Source organism: Lolium perenne, chromosome 1 (genome assembly GCF_019359855.2).
Source record: "Lolium perenne isolate Kyuss_39 chromosome 1, Kyuss_2.0, whole genome shotgun sequence".
NCBI classification, from domain to species: domain Eukaryota; kingdom Viridiplantae; phylum Streptophyta; class Magnoliopsida; order Poales; family Poaceae; genus Lolium; species Lolium perenne.
In genome coordinates this window covers 265602611-265623404 of record NC_067244.2, presented here as the reverse complement: position 1 = coordinate 265623404, position 20794 = coordinate 265602611, and the positions used below count along the sequence as shown (strand labels likewise).

At 47.9% G+C, this 20794-nt stretch overlaps 3 protein-coding genes across 3 annotated transcripts; 1 reads left to right on the top strand and 2 right to left on the bottom strand.

Moving 5' to 3' along the window:
- Positions 1–4529: 4529 nt before the first annotated feature.
- Positions 4530–8932, top strand: LOC127327860 (uncharacterized). The gene is made up of 9 exons (XM_051354668.1): positions 4530–4809; positions 4924–5063; positions 5173–5270; positions 5365–6872; positions 7054–7214; positions 7558–7634; positions 7723–7870; positions 8247–8396; positions 8495–8932. The coding sequence occupies exons 1-9, from the start codon at positions 4602–4604 to the stop codon at positions 8750–8752; spliced, it is 2748 nt and encodes a 915-aa protein (XP_051210628.1). The 5' UTR covers positions 4530–4601; the 3' UTR covers positions 8753–8932.
- Positions 8933–9083: 151 nt separating this feature from the next.
- Positions 9084–12192, bottom strand: LOC127327862 (RGG repeats nuclear RNA binding protein A). The gene is made up of 6 exons (XM_051354669.1): positions 11830–12192; positions 11366–11720; positions 11096–11246; positions 9793–9951; positions 9654–9713; positions 9084–9530 (listed from the first exon to the last, which is right to left on the bottom strand). Exons 1-6 carry the CDS (start codon positions 11999–12001, stop codon positions 9336–9338), a joined length of 1092 nt encoding a protein of 363 aa, XP_051210629.1. The 5' UTR covers positions 12002–12192; the 3' UTR covers positions 9084–9335.
- A 4496-nt stretch (positions 12193–16688) lies between these two features.
- On the bottom strand, positions 16689–19635 carry LOC127327859 (RNA polymerase sigma factor sigC). The gene is made up of 7 exons (XM_051354667.2): positions 19424–19635; positions 18960–19132; positions 18305–18880; positions 17883–18110; positions 17649–17789; positions 17329–17529; positions 16689–17146 (listed from the first exon to the last, which is right to left on the bottom strand). Exons 1-7 carry the CDS (start codon positions 19539–19541, stop codon positions 16865–16867), a joined length of 1719 nt encoding a protein of 572 aa, XP_051210627.1. The 5' UTR covers positions 19542–19635; the 3' UTR covers positions 16689–16864.
- Positions 19636–20794: the final 1159 nt, after the last annotated feature.

Genomic DNA, 20794 nt, shown 5'->3' with positions numbered 1-20794 from the left:
GGATGTTGTCTCTTCTGCCCAGAATCAATGGATGAGATGTGCCTGATAGGAAGATCGGACGGTGGAGAAGCTCAGGACGCTATGAGAGCCCCATGGGGGTGCAGCAATTATACCTTTAGATGCATCGTTAACATGTTTGAACATCTTGTTGGTGCAGAGCCTAGTGCAATTGCTATCTTCATGATATTAATCAAGGTATAAAATAGCGTGCTAAATGAAATAGCGGCAGCCTCCTTCAAATGCTATGGACGCTATATTGTGCTAATAGCGTGGTATATTTCAAATAGCGTTTTCAAAATAATACTAAATATAGCCTAAAAATAAATAATTTTGCTAGAACGAATGGATATATAGTCCAAAAGTGACTGAATCATACATACATAACCACATATAAAAATAGATCTCAAATATTTTAGAAGGCTAATATCAACATTTCACAAGGCAACAACATAGTATAAATTATTTATTAAAAATTATTAGCATTAGCGATATTATCTTCTGATTTAGAAGTGGAACCAACATATTGCAGTTCATCACCACGAAAAAGTGAAAGCAACTTGCCTGAAAAAAATAGCGCGCTAAGGCTATGAAGTTTTAGCGCGATATAGCATGCTATTTCGCAAATAGCGCCATAGCGATCAAAATTATTAAAATTTAGCGTGGGCCCTCTAGATATGCTATAGCGCGCTATTAGGGCATCTACAGCGCAAGGCGCTAAGCCCAGACGCTAGGGTCCTAATCCCAGCGATTTGGCAATTGCATGGCAAAATCCCGGTTGACAGACGCTTAGAGCATCTCCAGCCGCGTCCCCCAAAGCGTCTCCCAAACGGCGCCGGATCGAGCGTTTGGGGGACGTGTTTTTTTCGTGCCGCGTTTGGGGACGTTGCTCCCCAGCCGCGTCCCCCAAACGCCGCCCCCAAACAGAAATTCAAATAGTTCACATTCAAAAGAGATCGTTCCCGTCGAAGTCGTCGCGATCGAAGTAGCCGCGATCAAAGTACTGGACGCGCGATCATATATAGACCGGAGGTGCAATCTAAACATATATTAGAAGAAGGGGTTCGGCGACGCTGACGGCGCATGCTGAGTCGACGTAGGCCCGTCGATCACGATGACCTCGTCGTGCTCTGCCCTGTGTTCCTGCTCCGTCGCCGAGGCCGACGCCGATGCAGATGCCGATGCCGTTGACGCAGGTGTAATAGCGGACGCTATCGCAGACGCGCCTGCTGGTGTCGGCTATTGCTTCGGGGGTGGGTTTGCTGCCGCTGCCTCGGCCGCCGCCATTTTGGCTTCGATGTCGTCGAGGATCATGCCTTTGTAGAAGTTGTGCGCCGCCCGCGTCCGGGGAGACATCCAAGCTGTCGACGCGGTCAGTAGGGACATGTCCTCCTTCCGTTTCTTCAGCTCCATCTTCTCCTCTTGCCTCTTGAGCAGTGCCGCCCACCTTTCGTCGGCCTTTTTATCGCGGGAGAGCAGGGTCGAGGACACCTCGGCGAGGCACTGTGTCGGCCTTGGCAGCCTTGTTGCCGATAGGGCGCGCTGCCGATGTTGCGAGCGGCGCATCCAGATCAATGGCATCTTTCCCCTTCGACAACGAAAGACGCGTCAACCGCCATTTCTCGTTCATTTTGAGCTTGCTATAGCAATGCATCGGCGCGAAAGACTTAAACCCTTCCGAGTTTTTCCGGTACATCGCCATGGCGCGGTCGAACTAATCAAAAGAAGCGCAATCAGATCATGATTAAAGACTAGGCGCTAAAACTTTTGGTACAAAGAGGCGTACCACGTCGCTCACGTTCGTGCCGCTGTCGCCTCTGGTGTCGACCTCGTTAGGGTACCCATGGAACATGTTCACCGACGCATGGATGATGGCCCAACGCGTCGACATTGTCTTTTGGCTCCTCTTCATTGTCACCTTGCGGTAATCCGTGTGGACTAGCTTGCGCTCATCGAATCTGCCTTGATCCTCGCCCAATACTTCCCGTACTTTTGGTTGGCGCCGATGATGGAGTCATGGCTCACCGTCGACCACGACTCGCAGAGACATTCATCCTCCAGAACCATCCACTTGGGGCCTCGTGTGCCCGAGGCCGTCTTCTTCTTCTTCCTCTTCTTCCTCACGCCGGCCGCGTCGACCTCCACGAGATCCTCTGCATCCTCCGCGGCACTCTCGTCCTCGTCGTCCTCTTCATCGCCGCCCTCTTCGTCCTCATCCTCGTCGTCCTCCACCCACTCCTCGTTCTCCCCCTCCTCCTCCTCCTCACCACCGGCGCCCTCGAATTCGAGCGGACCCCTGCGGCCAGTGAACGGGGCGCCATCAGCATCGGGGCCTGGCTCGCGCTGGGGCGCTTGGTCGTACGCCGGGGAGTAGAACACAGCGTTGGGTTGAAGCCGCCATGCGGCAGCGTATCCTCGTACCGCGGCGACAAGTTGGGTGTCACGCACCCGGGAGTGGCATAAGGGCCGTCGTTGAAGAAGCCGGATGTCGACGGGGACACCACTCCCGGAATGTACGCTGGCCCTGATGTACTCCATGGGCACGCGTTGCTGGCCGCGATACACGCGGCTAGCGCCTTCTGGTGCGCACGCGCCGCCACCGACTTCTTCTCCAGCTGCACCGCCCGCCATTGACAGCTTGTGCCGCAAGCAGTCTTGGTCCCACCTATCATCGGTCCAGCCTTCGGGCTTCTTCTTCGCAGCCGGCGCCTTCCGTGGCTTCGCGAAGGGCGCCTTTGGCCCTTTCGTCTCATGGCCCGGCGGCATGGTGGCCCCTTTCTTAGCCATTTTTTGGGGCCTGTCGGCGGTGCCATGGATGGGAGAGGGTAGCGGCGGCGGGAGGGACAGAGTAGCGACGGCAGGAGGGAGAAATGAATCGGCGGGATAGGCAGTGAAATCTGTTGGGAGGGCATAAATGGGCGGCGGATAGGCGCGATGTGGCGGGAGAGGGGGCCAATTTTTTATGTGCCGCTGACGCGTCGGTCCCATGTCTCCTCGCCTCGCATTTCGTTGTGTCCGGCGCACCCGGAGCGTCCCCTGTGGAGCGGGGACGGGCTCGGGGCGCCGGACACCGTATTGAGCCGCGCCGGACGGAAGGAGGCTTTGGGGCGCGCGGCTGGGAACGAAATTTTGTCCGGCGCGCCCCAAATCCGTTTGGGGGACGCTTTGGGGGACGCGGGGGCTGGAGATGCTCTTAGTTTCAGACGTCGCCGCAAGATGTTGCGTCCGGCACTTCTTTGAAGTTTGGCTCTAAAATTTAATGGATTGGGGAAATAAGTGCCTCAAGTTGGAAGCTAGCGTTGGAGCTGTGCACTTTTATGGGTAGAACGCTGGGATTAAGTTCCGATTTTTCTCTACTCAAGCGCCTACACTAGCGCGCAGCATTGGACATGCCCTTAGCGGAGAAATAGCGTGCTATTTTAAACCTTGATATTAATACATTATCATTTCACCAAAACAGTTGCATTTCTCCTTCCTCTAGTCGACCCGACCGGTCTCCTAGTTAAGCTCAAATATAAAGTACTTCCTCCATCCACAAAAGGATGTCAAAGGTTTATCTAAATTTGGATGTATCTATACGCTAAAGGATGTCTAGATACATTCAAATTTAGACAAACTTCCGACTTGCTTCTATGGACAGAGGTAGTATTTGCAAACAAACAAAAGTTCAAATATAAAAGTAAATCAAAACCGACCAGCACAAAAAAAAAAGAATTTCATCGTCGAGCCTCCGAGCAGTAGAGGAAATGTTTGAATTCTTCCCTCAGTTGCCTCTCTCCAAATTCAAACGCGACGCATCTTTCGAGGAGATAAAGGGCAGCGGCATGCATATGCAATGATCAAGACAAAAAAAAAAGGCTCGCTCTTCTCTTGCGAGTTAAAGCTGCCTACCATCTTGCCTTAACCTCCGTGCCACGCATGAAACGCAGGCGTCGAGTTCAGTCACCCTGTTCTTTTTTTACTGTGTAACTAGCTCTAAGAACATTCAAAATGAAGAACAGTGGCAACGCTGTCATGTCATTTTAAATCTTACGGTAAATGAGAACACAAAAATTAGTACTCCCTCCGATCACAAAAGGATGTCGAAAATTTGTTTAAATCTGCATGTATCCATACACTAAAGAATATCTAGATATATCTAAGTTTAAACGATCTTGTGACATCTTTTTATAAACAGAGGCAGTAATACATGCAGTTTGGTTGCGTTGCAGAAAAACATAGCAGTTTTTCTTTTCTTCCAAAGAACATGTATTCGTGTGTTTGCTATAATTGACGTACGTAGAGGCAAAGAAAAAGATTCATGAGGGCAAATTTTCTTGAACTTCCATACTACAAACTAGATCTTGAAAGGTACTTCCTCCGATCCATAATAAGTGTCGGGAATTTGAATTTAAGCTGAGCTCGTCAATTATTATAAAGATGAGGGAGTATAGTATGTAATAACATAAAGTCCATGCGTACGTGTCGCTTTAATTTGGACTTCAGGACATGAAACCAAACAGTACTAGGACAAGAGCGTCTGACTGACCGCCACTTCGAAATTCGAACGCTGAAAATAAAGCGAGGTACGTCAGCCGCGCCGTCGCGTTTCGCTGCATTCGGGGATGGCGGCGCCGGGAAGAGGCGCCGGCGAGCCGCCCCGGCCGCGGCCGCAGCCGCAGAGCCGGGGAGCGACGGTGGTGGTGGCGGCGCGGGCCGCGCCCAGGGAGATCCCCAGGGCGGCCGCCGCGTGGGCGCTGGCGCACGTCGCGCGGCACGGCGACACCGTCCTCCTCCTCGTCCTCATGCCGCCGCCGCCGCCCGCCGTCTCCGGTACGCCCTCCTCAACCCGACCTTCCCCAATCCATGGCTTCCGCCGTCCATCTGACTAACTGATGTTCAAAAAAAACCCGCGCGCGCGTTCTTCCCCCTTTCCGCCTCTTTCAGGCAAAAGGCCCTGGGGCTTCCCGTTCTTCGCGGGGGGCTGCGCGACCGGCCACGGGGCGGCGCCCGTGCAGAGGTCGGACGTCTCCGAGCTGTGCACGCAGATGACGCTGAGGCTGCGCGACCTCTACGACCCGACCAAGGTGCTGCTACTCAATGCTGCTGCTGTTCGTCAGTTTCAGTTGCCACTCAGCTTCATCTGCACACAATTTCCTATCAATTCAGTAACTCATACTGCTTAATTCGCTGCAGGTAGACGTGAAGGTCAGGATCGTCCACACCTCGCCCTCCGGCGGCGTGGTGGCCACCGAGTCGAAGCAAGCACAGGCAAGCTGGGTCGTGCTGGACAGGTACCACGCGCGACACTGCCACCGCAACACTAGCTGAATTCTTCAGTACCAGCAGCATAGTCACTCATGTGTGTGCTGCATTGATGTTGCTCAGGGACCTGAAGCTTGAGGAGAGACACTGCATGCAGGACCTGCAATGCAACATCGTCGTCATGAGGCGCTCCCGGCCCAAAGTTGTCCGGCTCAACCTGGCGGAGAAACAGCCGGAGGAACCAGCTCCGCCGCCTCCGCAGCCCGAGCCGAGCGGTTCGGATGGTGGTGAAGTTGCAGGCGTTGTAGAAGAGGAGGAGACGGTCTCAATCCGAGGCCCCGAGGTGACGCCGAGCTGCAGCACAGAGTCGGAAACGCCGTGTGATAGTACCGATGCTGGGGTGTCGTCTGTGTCAAGCTCGGACCCTGGTGCTTCTCCATTGTGTGGTTCTGAAACAGATGCCTCTCTGAAGAAAGAATTGACCGAAGATATGGGAGCTGCCTCTATCTCAAGCTCAGACCATGGCGCTTGTCCATTTTCTGCTTCAGAAGCAACTAGCTCTGTTAAGAAAGAAGCAACCGAGGATGTCAGAACATGCTCTGCCGTAAGCTCAGACCCTGGCACTTCTCCATTTTGTGATTCAGAAGCAGATGTTTCTCTGAAGAAAGAAGCAGCCGAAGATACCGGAACATGCTCTGTTACAAGCTCGGACCATGTTACCTCTACATTTTGTAATTCAGAAACAGGCATTTCTCTGAAGAAAGAAGGAACCGATGATACCGGAACATCCTCTGTCCCGAGCTCAGACCCTGCCAGTTCTCCATTTTGTGATTCAGAAACAAATACCTCTCTGACGAACGAAGTGACCGACAATACCGGAACATCCTCTGTTGCTAGCTCGCGCCCTGTCACTTCTCCACTTTGTGTTTCGGAAACAGATAGCTCTCTGAAGAAAGAAGCAGGCAATGATAATATACAGCATTTGCATGTCAACAGATCTGATTCCGAGACTGATACTTCAACCCCTCAGGCAGCAGCCTCATTGCTTCAACCATGGATGGCTGACATTTTGCAGAGACCTGTATCCTCTAAAGTACTAACACCAAACCGTCCTAGAGCTAGAAGAACTCCCACGGCGGACGCCTTGCTCGAGAAGATCTCCAAGCTAGACCTACTGACTGAGATCAGCGCTGTCAGGAGCAGGTCTGACTTGAACTTCAGAGGAAACGTGAGAGACGTCGTGTCCTTGTCGAGGAGTGCGCCGCCCGGGCCACCGCCTTTGTGCTCCGTATGTCAGCACAAGACACCTGTGTTCGGGAAACCACCACGGTGGTTCAGCTATGGGGAGCTAGAGTATGCAACTGGTGGCTTCTCCAGAGCAAACTTCTTGGCTGAGGGTGGGTTTGGGTCCGTCCACAGAGGGGTGCTTCCTGATGGCCAAGCGATTGCTGTTAAGCAGTACAAACTTGCTAGCTCCCAAGGTGATGTCGAGTTCTGCTCGGAGGTGGAGGTTCTGAGCTGTGCACAGCACCGGAATGTTGTGATGCTCATTGGGTTTTGTGTCGAAGACAAGAGGCGGCTGCTGGTTTACGAGTACATTTGCAACAGATCATTGGATACACATCTTTATGGTAAGCTACATTTTATCTTCAGAACTAAAAGTGACAAGTCGTTTAGACAAAAAGTCATCGGTTCTGCTTTCATGATTCTTGTATTGATTTCTGATGGCAATGTTTGGACAATAGGGAAGTGTACTTGTTTAAATTAATCAGTCTAATCAGTCTAACCCTGCTAAACATTGCACTGTATTAGGTCGTAACAGAGAGACATTGGGGTGGGCTGCCAGACAAAAGATTGCAGTTGGAGCAGCCAGAGGGCTGCGGTACCTCCATGAAGAATGCAGGGTTGGTTGCATAATTCATCGTGATATGAGACCAAACAACATCCTTGTCACACATGATTTTGAGCCACTGGTATGATCATCAACTTTCTCACAATATAAACAAGTCACTGCCAGCATTGAAAAAAAAAATCCGCAATGATGTGACAATTGCTACAAAACCTTACCTCATACCTACATTATGTTGGACCTTAATAACCATGTGTTACTTATGTGCTAAATAACTATCTGGTTGTCTTTGATCCACTGTGGCTATTGTTTCTGATTTCCTTTACTCATGAAGCTCGGTATCTGGTCATCTCTTAGATTTATTATAATGTAAGTGTGATAGAGTTGTCTTCCCATTGGTGTCGTGGGGTTCAGTATTGACTGTATTTCATGATGAGATTGAAGTTCATTTCATAATGCTGTCAAAGGTCGGCGATTTTGGCTTGGCTAGATGGCAACCTGATGGAGACATGGGTGTCGAAACAAGAGTCATCGGCACATTCGGGTATGCTATCAGATATGCACATTCCCATGCTTGGTCAGGTGTAGCTTGTAGTTTTGGCAAATCTGAGCTTCTTGTTTTCACTGCGCAGTTATCTGGCACCTGAATATGCCCAGAGCGGGCAAATAACTGAGAAGGCCGATGTCTACTCATTTGGGGTTGTTCTAGTGGAACTTGTCACTGGGCGCAAGGCTGTCGATATTAACAGACCGAAGGGCCAGCAGTTCCTAACTGAATGGGTGAGCACCACATAATTAGATAACTATACTACTATCATATACCTTTCTAATTTTCTCTTCGCTAGCTAATGACTAATAAGTTAGTATGATTATGTGGTTCCTAATAAAAGTATAAATCTGCGGTATGAACACGATAGCCAGTGCCCAGTAGTGATGGTTTTCACTAACTGAAGAATCCTGTGTCAAAGAGTATATATTTTTGTAAGAGAAAATAATGATGTTTACACCATCGACCAAAATGAAACTAACGGATATTTCTGTACCTGTTCATGCTCAATCAGCAACACAAGCTAAAAGCGAAGTGGATTTTGTTCTGTTTCGACCCATTTGCATCACATGCCATGGTACCAACCCTGTTCACTTCATTTGGCAACAGGCCCGGCCTCTACTGGAAGACCACGCGCTCGACGACCTCATCGACCCGCGCCTCGAGGACCGCTTCTGCGAAAACGAGGTCTACTGCATGCTGCACGCGGCGAACCTGTGCATAAGGCGCGACCCTCACTCGAGGCCGCGCATGTCCCATGTTAGTCAGATGCGACACAAAGCATTTCATCATCTCTTAGTAGGAACAATCTCCACATATATATGCTCACCCTTGTTCTCGCATCTCTTAACTGTCAGGTCCTCCGCATACTGGAGGGCGACATGGTGGAGTCCGGCTGCATCTCCGCCCCGAGCAGCGTCGCCGGGAGCATGAGCCGGCGGATGATGAGTGACCGGCAGCACTATCAGGAGCAGAGCAGCCCGGTTCAGCCGAAGGATGTCAGCGAGGTGAACCGCTCTTATGAGACCCTGAGGAGTGCCTGGGATTCAGACAGGCAGGAGCTGTCTGACAGGTTCTGGTATCCTTCAGCTGCAGATTGCAGCCGGCCAAGATGAAACGTTGTAGTAACTGGAATATAATTTTTTTGCTTGTAATTTCCCTGTTTATAGTAATGGAGTAGAAAGCATAGTATTAGGGCTTTGTGTTATGCTGTCATCTGGGCAGATAATAATTTTGTTACATGAACTGAGGTTAGCATGATGACATACATGCAGTTGCTTCAGTTACTTTGGAAACCGAGCTCAAATTCGTGATATGAGTTATCCATGTTTTCCAGGCTTAGTGCAGCCTGTGCAACACAGAAAACACCCACCAGCTGCCTTGCCATAGCATAATCATTCTTTCAGAGAATATGCATAATAAAACATAGAGAAAGAAAACATGATATAATTCTCAGCTGAGCAAAACCATTAAACCAAGCACACAGACAGCAGTAAGTGCAGCAGAAAAAACATCTCATACATGGTGTTGTCCTATCGAAAAACAGAATGACTGGTGGGTGCACCTCGGGTATACACGGGACACACAGATGACAACGACACAGCGGGACATAAAAGACAGGCGAAGCAACAATACACTACTGACAACTCCAAGTTTGTAGTGAACCGAGCTGCTGCTAGTTGGATCAGGGTAACCCCTTCACTTCCCACCTAGAGTTGGAAACTGGGCCTGGTCTTCGATCGCTGGAGCAGGGACTTGTCGCCGGACACCGCCGCCATTGTACCCGCCGCGTGGCTCACCACGTCCCCTGAGGCCACGGCCTCGCCCCCGGCCACCAGGGCTGTTGTACCTCTCGCCTTCAGCCGGCTTCAGGAATTCATTGATGCTGACAGACTTCATGAAGCGAACAAACAGAACATAATAGTTAGACGATAGAATAGTTACTCAGGTCAAAGTTTAGAACAAACAGTCAATAAGATCAAAGTTTAACAAGACAAACAGAAGTGCGTGAGATACCTTCTTGGCACGCTCCTCTCTTTCTGAATTTTCTTTCTTCTTCGAGTCCTTGTCAGATCCCTGTACCAGGAGGTTGGGTGAAAATTAGCATTGATATACAACAACATGCAGAACGAAGACCGCCACATGTATATCTTACCAGCTTGATAAAGACTTCATCAGCATCCTTCTTAACTGAAAGTTGTTGCATGGACTGCAGCTCCTTGTCAACCTCAACTTTCCTCTCCTCAGCCTTTAGTGCGAGCAAAGCTTTCCGCTTCTCCTCCAGTACTTTCTCATATTCCTCCAAAGTCATCTCCTGTATAATAGTGGTCAGAGTATATGTTATTTCGATGGCTGAGGTAATAGAACTCGGATGATGGCTTTCACATCAGCAAATTGCACTCATCAAGCACACAACAGGTAAGGGAAATATCAGAAAGCGTGCAAGCATGCCACAGGATGCTAAAACTTTCACATCAGCAAATTGCACTCATCAAGCACACAACAGGTAAGAGAAACAACAGAAAGAGTGCAAACATGCCACAAGGATGCGAAAACTTTCACATCAGCAAATTGCTCTCATCAAGCACACAACAGGTAAGAGGAACATCAGAAAGAGTGCAAGCATGCCACAGGGATGATAAAACTTTCACATCAGCAAATTGCACTCATAAAGCACACAATAGGTAAGAGGAACATCAGAAAGAGTGCAAAACATGCCACAGGGATGCTAAAACTTTCACATCAGCAAATTGCATTCATAAAGCACAAAACAGGTAAGAGAAACATCAGGAAGAGTGCAAAACATGCCACAGGGGAGTTACTAATGAGAAACTTGGAAGTTGGAACATGAAACTGTACCAATAAAAATGCAGACACAACTATACAGAAGCACCAGAATGTTTAAGAGAAGTTGAATAGGTCACAATAAACCACCAGCAAGAAGAGGGCAACAAGAGAGCAAATAGCATTCAGCAGATCAATTAAATAACAGAAAGTCGGGATCTGTGGGGAAAACAATTGCCATACTAGAACACAACAAAGAATGGATGCTTTTGTATGAACAAACAATTGGTTAGGTAAAACTGAGTGCTGTCAATCCATTTCTGGGGGTGCCACTGTGCCATCACTGGAACAGCCATATTTCATGATTCGCTACCCAAAAAAAAGTAATCCTTCCAAGTGCTTGACAATTTCAAACCAATTCAGTACAGTGACAGAAGGAGCAATTGAATTACAGCAGATATCTAGAATGGTTGAGCAATTGAATTACATCCCTACAGTAGCATTTTGTTGTGTGGTTCCCCTAGAATAGCATATACAACAACCAAGCTCGCTAACCATGATATCTGATATCTCCAGTCCAGCAAGATAGATACCAATACAAAATGCGCATGCCAAGACAAAATTGCAAAGCAATCAGATAGGATAATACGTAGCAGCAAATTCCAGAGATATACCTTATCCTCCTCAGCCTCCTTTTCTTCCTCTTCCTTCTCAGCGCCCTCCTTGACCTTCTCATCAACCTCAGTCGGTGGCGCATCCTCAGGCTTCTTCTCATCCTCAGTCACGGCAGGGGCCTCTTCAGTGTTAACCGCCTCCACATTCTCCCTGACCACCAATCAATCACACAATTAAACCGTCAAACCCCACACAGCACAACCAAAAAGAAGTAACAAGATATAAACCCGAAAAGCTTAAACCGAAGCTTAAACACGGCCAATCTTAACTGCGGAAGGCCTTCATCGGTGGCGGTTCCCCAGTTGCCGCGGCCAGCCCCGTCGCGCTTCATCCCGTACTCCCGGCCAGTGCCGCTGCGGCGCTCGTAGGGCCGGTGCGGGCGCCCGGACTCGTCCCCCTCGCCGTACCCGCCGCGGCGGCCGCCTCCCCCTCCTCCGCGGTACGGCTGGCGCGGGCCCCGGGCCCTCCCCTCGCCGTCATCACCGCCACGGACCACTCCGCCGTACCCGCCCTGGAAGCCGTTGGCGTCGGCGTCGCCGTAGTCCCGCCTCGGGCCGGCGCTCCTGCCCCCGCGCCCGCCTCGCCCGCGCCCGGCCCCGTCACGGAAGCTCCTCCCGTCCTCCACTGCAATCAGAACAGCAAGTGTGAAATTCACAGAACCGAACCCATCTAGTCTAGAGATCCGTCCAGCAACCGGACAATCCGAGGATACTGAGAGCGAATCGAGGCTCACCGGCTTGCCCTGGCGGCGGGGGCTTGGTGGGCAGCTTGGCGGCGGCCGGCTTGGGGGCGGCCGGGGCGGCCGGCGCGGGCTTGGCGGCCGCCTTCTTCTCGGCGGCGGCGATGAGCTGCGAGTGGTCGTCGCTGTCGACGTCGTCGAGGAGATCGAACTTGTTGGACGTCATTTCCGCCTCCGCCGCCGCCGCGCAAACACTCCGAAACCGTAAACACACTCACAAATCTAGCAGGAGAGCACCACCATGGACGCACGGGGAAAGGTTAGGGTTTTGGAGGGAGGTGGGGGCGAGGAAGAAGCAAAACCCTAGCCGCCGCTTGCCTTTGCAGTGAGGGAGAGAGGCGCAGTGGTGCTGAAGCTGGGAGTGAGCCCGTGCGGTTTCCGTTTTCAGACCGCGGCCCGCCCGCGAAATGGCGGATTTGGTGCTGGATGTGTGCGGTAATTACGGGTGGACGGAGCAGTGGGGCAGTGCTGGTGTGAGGGTGTTCCCGTCATTTCGTGGCATGGTTTTGCGTGAGGGGACTCATGGGCTTCGGATGTGAGTGTCGGCCTGGGGATGGTTTCTGTATGGCCTCGGAAATGGGCGGCCCACTAAGAGATAGTACCATTTCTTTTCTGTTTTATAAGTTCCCATAATTTGTATTTAGTACTGTGATAAGGTAAAGAAATATTTCACATACATCGAATGATTTTTCGGATACTTACAAATATCCAGGTGCCATCAAAAAATTGCTCCTTTATGTGATAAAAAAGGTTTATGTTTTATGAGAGATCTTCACGGCACATAAATAACATGTTCATATATTTCAAAGTCTATGCGTATATGTCGCCGAAAATATCCATGTCTCTACCAGAAGCTAACAAAACAAATTCCACGTACAACTAATCAATATTCATGTAACCAATTACCCCTGGAGGCCAACAAGCAATACCCTGGCCTCCAAATTCCTTCTTTTTTTGGGAGACTAATCCCTAGTTGGCTAAATGGTGTTTAAAATATCCATAGTAATTGTCTCAAAGGCAGCGAGCCATCTGCAAGTTAATCAAGCTGATGTCCCATTTAGGAAATTTCATAACACTAAGCAAGTAAATAGGAATAGTGGCCAAAACACTCCTAACAAGATCTAATCTAGCAGCGTGAGACAGAAGCCTACCTCTCCACCCATAAGCTTTCTTAAGGAGTTTATCGATTGCAGCTTAGGATGATGAAGTGGCACGCCTAAATACTTAATGGGGAGGACCCAATTCTACAACTCATGGCTTGAGCCACAAGTCGACACATTCAAAGGCACCAAGCCACATTTATGGATAGGATAAAAAAATACAAATTTATAAAAGTTAATTCTAGGACCCGAAATCTGTTCAAAACAAGATATGATCCATTTTTAAAAAAATTACTTGGGCTAGGTCATTTTGTAAAAATAATATGGTGTCATCAGCATATTGCATACGGATGATCCCAGTACCATTTAAATTGGGAAAGAGACCAGTAATCTAGCCATGGTTAGCAGCTTTCGCCAAGGTGAATACATCACTTACCAGGTTGAAATATATAGGTGAAGCATGGTCTCCTTGCGTCACACCTCTGCTAGGAAGGAAGAAATCACTATTGACATCATTGATCCTAATCCCAGTAACAAAGTTGAAGATAGTTTGGGCTAAACCCTCTAGGATCCAATATTTTAAGGTGAAACTCTCTATTAACCACATTATATGCTTTCTCATAGTTGAGTTTAAAAATATAGCCAGATTGACCACTCATGAATAGTTTTATGGTCTGAAACTACTCATTCTGAGATGTACTAGGGCGCGAGCTCTTAATGGCGGTCCTCTCCACTAGCTTCGGTGCCTCTTCAGACGGACCGCAAGGCTGGATAATGGACACGAAGCTCAAGCGGTGTTTCTTTTCATTCTTGTATGCTTGTTGTTTTTTCGTCTCCTGTTAGCTGTTTTTCAGCACCTTGTAACAATTTGCCTTATTAATTTAAGGCAGGGCTACGATCTTCTGTTTTAAAAAAAGAAACCAAGAGGAAGGAGCAGTCAAGCAACATAATTGCTCCTCGATGCGGCTGGTGCTTGGTGCCAACTGCAAGACTCCCATTCCCCAACGCCGCTGGGATCTCGTCTTGTTCCGGCGACCTCCTCCTTATCCCATCGGGGGGACAGCAGCAGAGCGGCCTCCTCATTGGTCGGCGGCGCACCTGAAGATGGAGTAGACGCGCGTGAACGTGCCGGAAGAATGGCTGTTGGATCTAGGACGGCCGAGCCTCCCCGAACTTTACCGCCGCCGAACGGGACCGGATAGAGGCAGTCCAGCAAGGGCGCCGACGGGAGAGGCGGCACTAGGGTTCCAACACGGCGTCGCGATTGGGGGCACAGGGTTAGTAGGATTGCGGGGGAATCTGTTGGGGCAAGGTTGGGCAGGGAGATGCGGCGCCATTGGAGCTCATCGAGGAGCGGTACATGGAAGAGATCGAGACGGGATGAGATGCTGCCACGGGGTCTTTCGAGAGAGGACACGAGCCCACGAGAGGAATATATCCTATCGACTGAAAACTGGAAATAACGGGTCACACGATGCAAGGAACGGCGCAAAAAAGGTGCAGCGACCGGAATTAAACTGCAGAGGGTAACCGGAAAGAGCAGGTAATCGTTGAATTTGCACAGAAAGAAAAAGAAGAGAACTCGATCTACAGTAACCGCGCATGATGGACAGTGGAAAATAACATCGTGGCAACCCTCGATTGGACAAAACGACCCCGTAAACAGTACCTCAATCGCTGAGGGTTTCAGCATAAGGCTGTAACTTTTATATAGGTAATAATATGCCTCTAATGAAAGTAGACTGGTGTGGTGATACCAAATGAATTGGAAAAATCTTGGAACAACAATTGGTCAAAGCTATTGGCTTAAATTTCTGTGTAATAAGTTAATAACAGCATCAGGTTCTTCAGGAATAAAGTAAGCAGCGAGAAGTTCAACATATATAGATCTAAATCCATGTTTTTCCAAGCTTCAAACATGGCAAGCAAATTCCCCTTAATTGGATCCCAAAAGTGTTGTTAACACACAAAAAAGAGGACAACCCATCAGGGCCAGGAGCGCCTTTGGCATAAGATCCAAATACAACCTCTTTGACCTCTTGTTCAAAAAAGGAGCATGTAGGAAATTATTTTGAGCACTAGAGACTTTCTCTTTCTCACCACAAAAATCAGCTGGAATATCTATATTAGGTTTATCTGCATAGCAAAATAAACATTTATAATAGTCAACAACAATTTTAAGGATGCCATAATTATCTTCTACATCTCCATCAGGGCCTTGAAGAAGAAAGAACCGTTTCTTCCGTCCCCGTTGGTTAGCCCAGCAGTGGAAGTATGCACTATTTTTTGTCTCCTTGAAGGTTCAGCTTCTCCCTTGATCTCTGTTTGGCTTTAATCTCCTCATTATTCCACATGTCTGTCAACTCAGATGAAATACTTTTCATCCTAGCTTTGGAGACTGGTAAAAGAAATTGAGACTCATACAGAATATCAAGGAGGTCATACTCAACAACCAGTTGTTGCGTTAATTAACAGAGTTGAACGGTGCCAAGGGAACCCAGGAGGCGGCGGAAAAAGGTAAAAAACCCATCTAGGGTTCCGTCCTCCTCGCCGGCGATACCGCCGGTCCGCTCCGCCTCCGGTGGCCTTCGGGCCTTGGAGGTGTGGTGGACCACGGTCCCTCGTCAGCGGGGAGTTTCTATTCTTAATTTGGTTTGCTTTTCAGTCTCTTTTTTGGGATGGTGAGGCGGCGGCTACATCCTAAAGTTTTAATAAGGTCCTCCCCGCCCTATCCTCGCTCCGGTGGTGCATCTAGCGCTGTCGGAGGGCGCGTGGAGTTGTGTGCCCGTCGGATCTGCTGGGATCCGGTCGGTTTTCATGTTTGTTGGTGTGGTTTCATGATAGTCTCTTCCGATCTACGGTTGTCATCATTGGCGATGGTTGCTGCTCTGGTGTGCTGGTCCTTTGGGGCCTTAGCACGACGACTTCCCGTCTGTCTACTACAACAAGCTCTACTACGACAAGCTTTGCCTGACTCCAGCGATGGAGGGGCGAGGACAGCGGCGCGTCTTCGGCTCGTGCTAGTGTTTGTAGTCGTCGCTAGGTGGTCCGAATACCAATTTGTAGTTTTCTTTACTTTTTGGGTTATTTGTACTACTGTTGATGATTATTAATAGATCGGTGGTTTCTCGCAAAAAAAAAATTAGCAGAGTCTATATTTATACACCAAACTTTAAAAGACTTCCTAAGGATTCTAGACTTAAAGTGCCAGATATCGATGGGAGAAGGCAACTAGAATTTTCTAGAATTGGAGAAGTCAACTAGATTTTTCTAGAATTGGAGAAGGTGGTGTCGAGTGTCGACATGGTGATGCCAAAGCATAAATATGGCATGGAATATGGAAGCGAAGAAGATGGGCTTGAGGAGAGGGAGGGATATGTATTCCAGTTATTGATGATCCAACATTCAAAAGTAGAGGCATGTAAGTAGCTAGTAGACGACACTCAATTTTTAGAGCAACCAGGCTAGCTCATAAGGACTTCTATACTCATTGCCCATTTGGGCGCATAAAACATGCATTCAACTCCACACCAGGAGACCGAACGTATCTCTGACTGCGAATTTTCCATTCCACACATTGCGGATGAAACCATATTAATCAGGTCATTTTCCTTGCTGCTAATCCACGACATATAAATTAATGACGTCCAGTTCAACTATAGGCAATATAAATTGCTAATCATCAACTGGGGTAAGAAAACTGAAAAAAAAAGAACAAATAATTTCACTTACCGTTGTCTATTCACCAGCACATAATCAAGTTAACCTTGTACTCATCAGTTGCCATCAGGACAAGTGTGTCATTTTAAAATGTGATGCATTTATATACAAAGTCCTATAGAATCCTATCGCAGTCTCGAATTGGGCTTCACAGCTGAGCTACCCTTAAGCCAATCCACACTAGAAAGATTGTGCGATCAGAGAGCTCACTAGAATCCACAGAAGTCCTTGAGCTCATGATGCACATCCTCGTTCCTGAGCTTGGACATGGCAGACTTCTCGATTTTCCTGATCCACTCCTTAGACACATGGTAGATGCCTCCGATCTGCTCTAGAGACATGCACCTGCCATCCTCGAGGCCATGTCGCAGCTTCAGCACGTGCCCCTCTCTCACTGGGAGCGTGCCCAGAACAAGAAGCAGCCTCTCCCGCAGCTGCCTCCGGAAGATGACTTCTTCTGGATCTTCCAATGATGTGTCTGGAGTCACCTCCTGCATTTCAAAATTTGGTCAGACCGATTAGCTTGCGTTTAAATCGACGAAGTGTATGAACTTCCATCGATTATTATCATTCATAGATTTTCGTATGTGGTCTGTTCATTCATAAATTGAGTTTATGTTGGGATCAATCTATATATGTGAGAGGGCATTCAGTATTGACTAGTGGACATTACCCAAAACTTGGCATTCTGTCCGGTTCCGACCTCCGTGTAGAGTGAAACAACACGACGAGAGTACTTCTTTGCCAATCTAACATTGGCAAGTGACACGCCAACAAAGGTTGCAATCTCGTCGTCGATTGGGTTCCTCCCTGTGCTGGACCGTATTGCCCGCTTAGCTTCCTTCACTTTTCGGATGATACTCTCCATCCTTGCCTGCACTTGCATAATTATTGTATTATCAGGTCATGTCAAATAACTAAGGTTTAGAAAAAATTCTTACATGAAACACAAACTGAAACATATGAAAACAGTTGTTGATTCCAGAGGCATACAGGCAGCTGGATTACTCCAGAATTTTCAGCAAGGAGCGCTAGCATCGCTTTCCTTATCCAGTACTTCACATAAGTTGAGAACTTGCACCCTTTCTGGCTGTCAAACCTCTCGGCGCCATCAAGCACACCCATTTTCCCAGCCTGCAGTGTCATTTGCAACAAACTCAATTACAAAAGGTTGCTAGTTGTCAAGGTAAAGGAGATAAAGAGGGGATAAAAATGCCATCTGGTAACCTGGAGAAGATCTTCAAAAGCTGTTCCAATTCCGGTGTATGATCTTGCAATGTACTTGACAAGCCACTCGGTGGTTACCAATAGCCTCTCTCTGCAGCAGTAACCTGCTTGCAGTCTACTCTTCAGAACTGCTTCATCAACTCCAGCTGCCTTAGCCCACCTATCGTAGGTGACCACTTGTCCTTCCTTCAGCATGTTTTCTCTGATCTTCTCAAGGTTTGCACATTCCTGGGAACACACACGACACACAAAAAGTTAAGGAAACACGACACACTATCTAGAGCGCGGTGGTGTTTCTCAGCCGACTCGAGTTCGGCTTGGCTTCCCTTACCTTCTCCTTAATTAAAATAAGACGAGGCTCCTCACGTAGTGGTTAAAAAAAGAGAGCGTAAACAACGAATTAATGTTGATGAAGGGAATACCTTGATGGTCACCAGCAACTCCGATTGTTCTCGGACGATGCTCCTTCGTCGGCCCGGATAGTTTTTCCACTCAGCTATAAATTGACTACTACTGGACTTGCGTGATTTTTTGGATTTTCGTGGCAACGCCCTTACACAAACCCCGGAACCTTTCTCAGACGCTCTAATTCTCTTCAATTTCCTCTCCTGGCTTTTCCCGCTCCGAATGACCAGCTGATCATCGCTTTGCTCCTCGAGAGGACTAGTCACGGGACCGGATTCGGTAACATTCCAAGCAAGTGCAAAATCTGGTTCATATGAGGTTTGTGTAACAGTAGCCCTGGACCTGGTCGCGTTGAACCATTTCAGAGCTCCAAGTTGTTCCATATGTACAAGGATGTCTCTTTCCAGAGTTACCAAATCTTGGCCAGCCAAACTACTCTCCAAGACATGGATGTTTTGCATCAACAGGTTGTACTCCAAACTGTTGCTGCTTGTGTAAGCCACATCCATCCAGGAAGACATGTCCTCATAAATCCTGCCAAACTGCGTGTTTCGGTCAAGAGCATCATCAAGGGCTGTTCTTTCTGCATCCACCTGCAATTGAAAATGTGATCGATTAACAAAAGTATAAAAAATACAAAGAGATTACGGATGATAGAGTTCAAGTGGGCGCCTTCATTTTTGGCAAGCTGCTTGTCTTGTTCTCTGTTATCTGAAGCAAACCAGATGAAGACGCAGCAGTTCTGACGGTGTCACCCGGGCGCCGGTTAAGATTCGCATGCCGATTGAGCAACAGATGCAAGGCCAGAACTCTCAGGGATTCAGAGCAAGCTGGCCTTCCACTCACTGCATCCAGCACAAGGACAAGAAAGTTTCAGATTAGTGCCAGTAAGCAAGTTATGGCCTACCGAATTATCCGAACATTTACACGCGATTTTTTATATCCGAACATGCAGTCATAATTCAGAACCAGACATCATTTTCAATAACGTAAATCAGTCGCGCGTGTACAACCTCAAGAGCACCGTTTCATTTCCTCAAAATATATACTACTGCCGCCACAGTAAAGCAAAATAAACTGATTCCTGCAGGACAAGAAATGAAACACCCAAGAGCCAAAACCTTGAGACGACTCACATGGGGGATGGGGGTGCCTGGGGAGCTGGGCCTGCAGCATCCATGGCCAGACGGAGGAGGAGGAGGAGGACGGGGACGGCGAGCAGCAGCAAGGCCCGCGCACCATGCGCAGACCCATGGCACGGCAATGGCAACGGCGCCGCTGGGAGGCTTGGGAGGGGGATAGAGTTACAGAGGCCTATCGCCTTTTTTTTTTGGTTGGAGCGGACAGTTGGACAGGCAGCAGAGAAAAAAAGGATTTGGATCTTTGAGGGTGAAAGCGAGTTGGGATCTGTTTTTTCCTAGTTAGATATTTCGAGTTTTCTTCATGTTCTGAACAACATCTGAGCCTGAGGAAAAATAAAATAAATTTAATGTCGAATTTGTTCAAGAAAGAAGTGGTATGTGTAGGTGCGACAGCTGAGCAAACCTCTGCTTTTACTTTTTTTTTGAAATGGGGTAGCCCTAGCTTCTGCATCAATTGATGCATACAGCTTCTCACGAGTATGTTCTCAAGATGTACATATTAACAGCACATGTATGTTTATTTTAATTTGTTAAAGTATAATTTTTCTTTCTCATTGAGATAGGAGAATAGAATTGGACAATTTATAAGAAAAACTAGCCGAAAAGGGAAACAACACAAAACACAGCATGCAAGCCTTGAGGTTGAGACCGCGCTCCACACGACTCGACGACCAAAACGCCCGAGCAATGAAAGTCGACACTCAAACACACTATAACTAATAACTGTCAAGCGAGTAGTAGAATAAATAGAAAAGACAAAGTCATCATGCATACTGCAACTTTGTTACGTGTGGAAACTAGTATTGAATTCTTTGTATTGTTCCAATTTCGTTTAAAAAAATTCAACATGGCAAGTAAAATTTAGCATCTGAACTAGAGCGATAAATGTGTAGATTGCTATATTTTAGGTATAAACATGCGGAAAAACATGGATTACGAATGCTTATTGGTTATTATACAAGAAGTATGTGAACAACAAGCAGACATCTTTTGACCATAATTAGCCCCAGTGATATCCAAAATCGACAAAACGACATAAGTAATTGGATTGACTCGGCAAGGCGTACATCACTATGTGACATGCAATTCTCAATTTCTTCACTCCAAAATCAGCTCAAGGGTATCTATGTTTGGTCTTATTTGAGCAAATATTGAACTTATATTCATGCTGAAAAAGATAGACTTCATTCATGTTTCGACAATGCTAGTATTAATTATTTGATTTCAGCACTGAAACATTGGTGGCAAAGTCATCATTTGACATTTGGTTTCACTTGTTCAAATTACTGAATAATCCCCCACAATGTAAGGAATAAATATCAAAGCAAGATTGTGACTGTCAATTCAATAAGAAGAAGGTTCAGT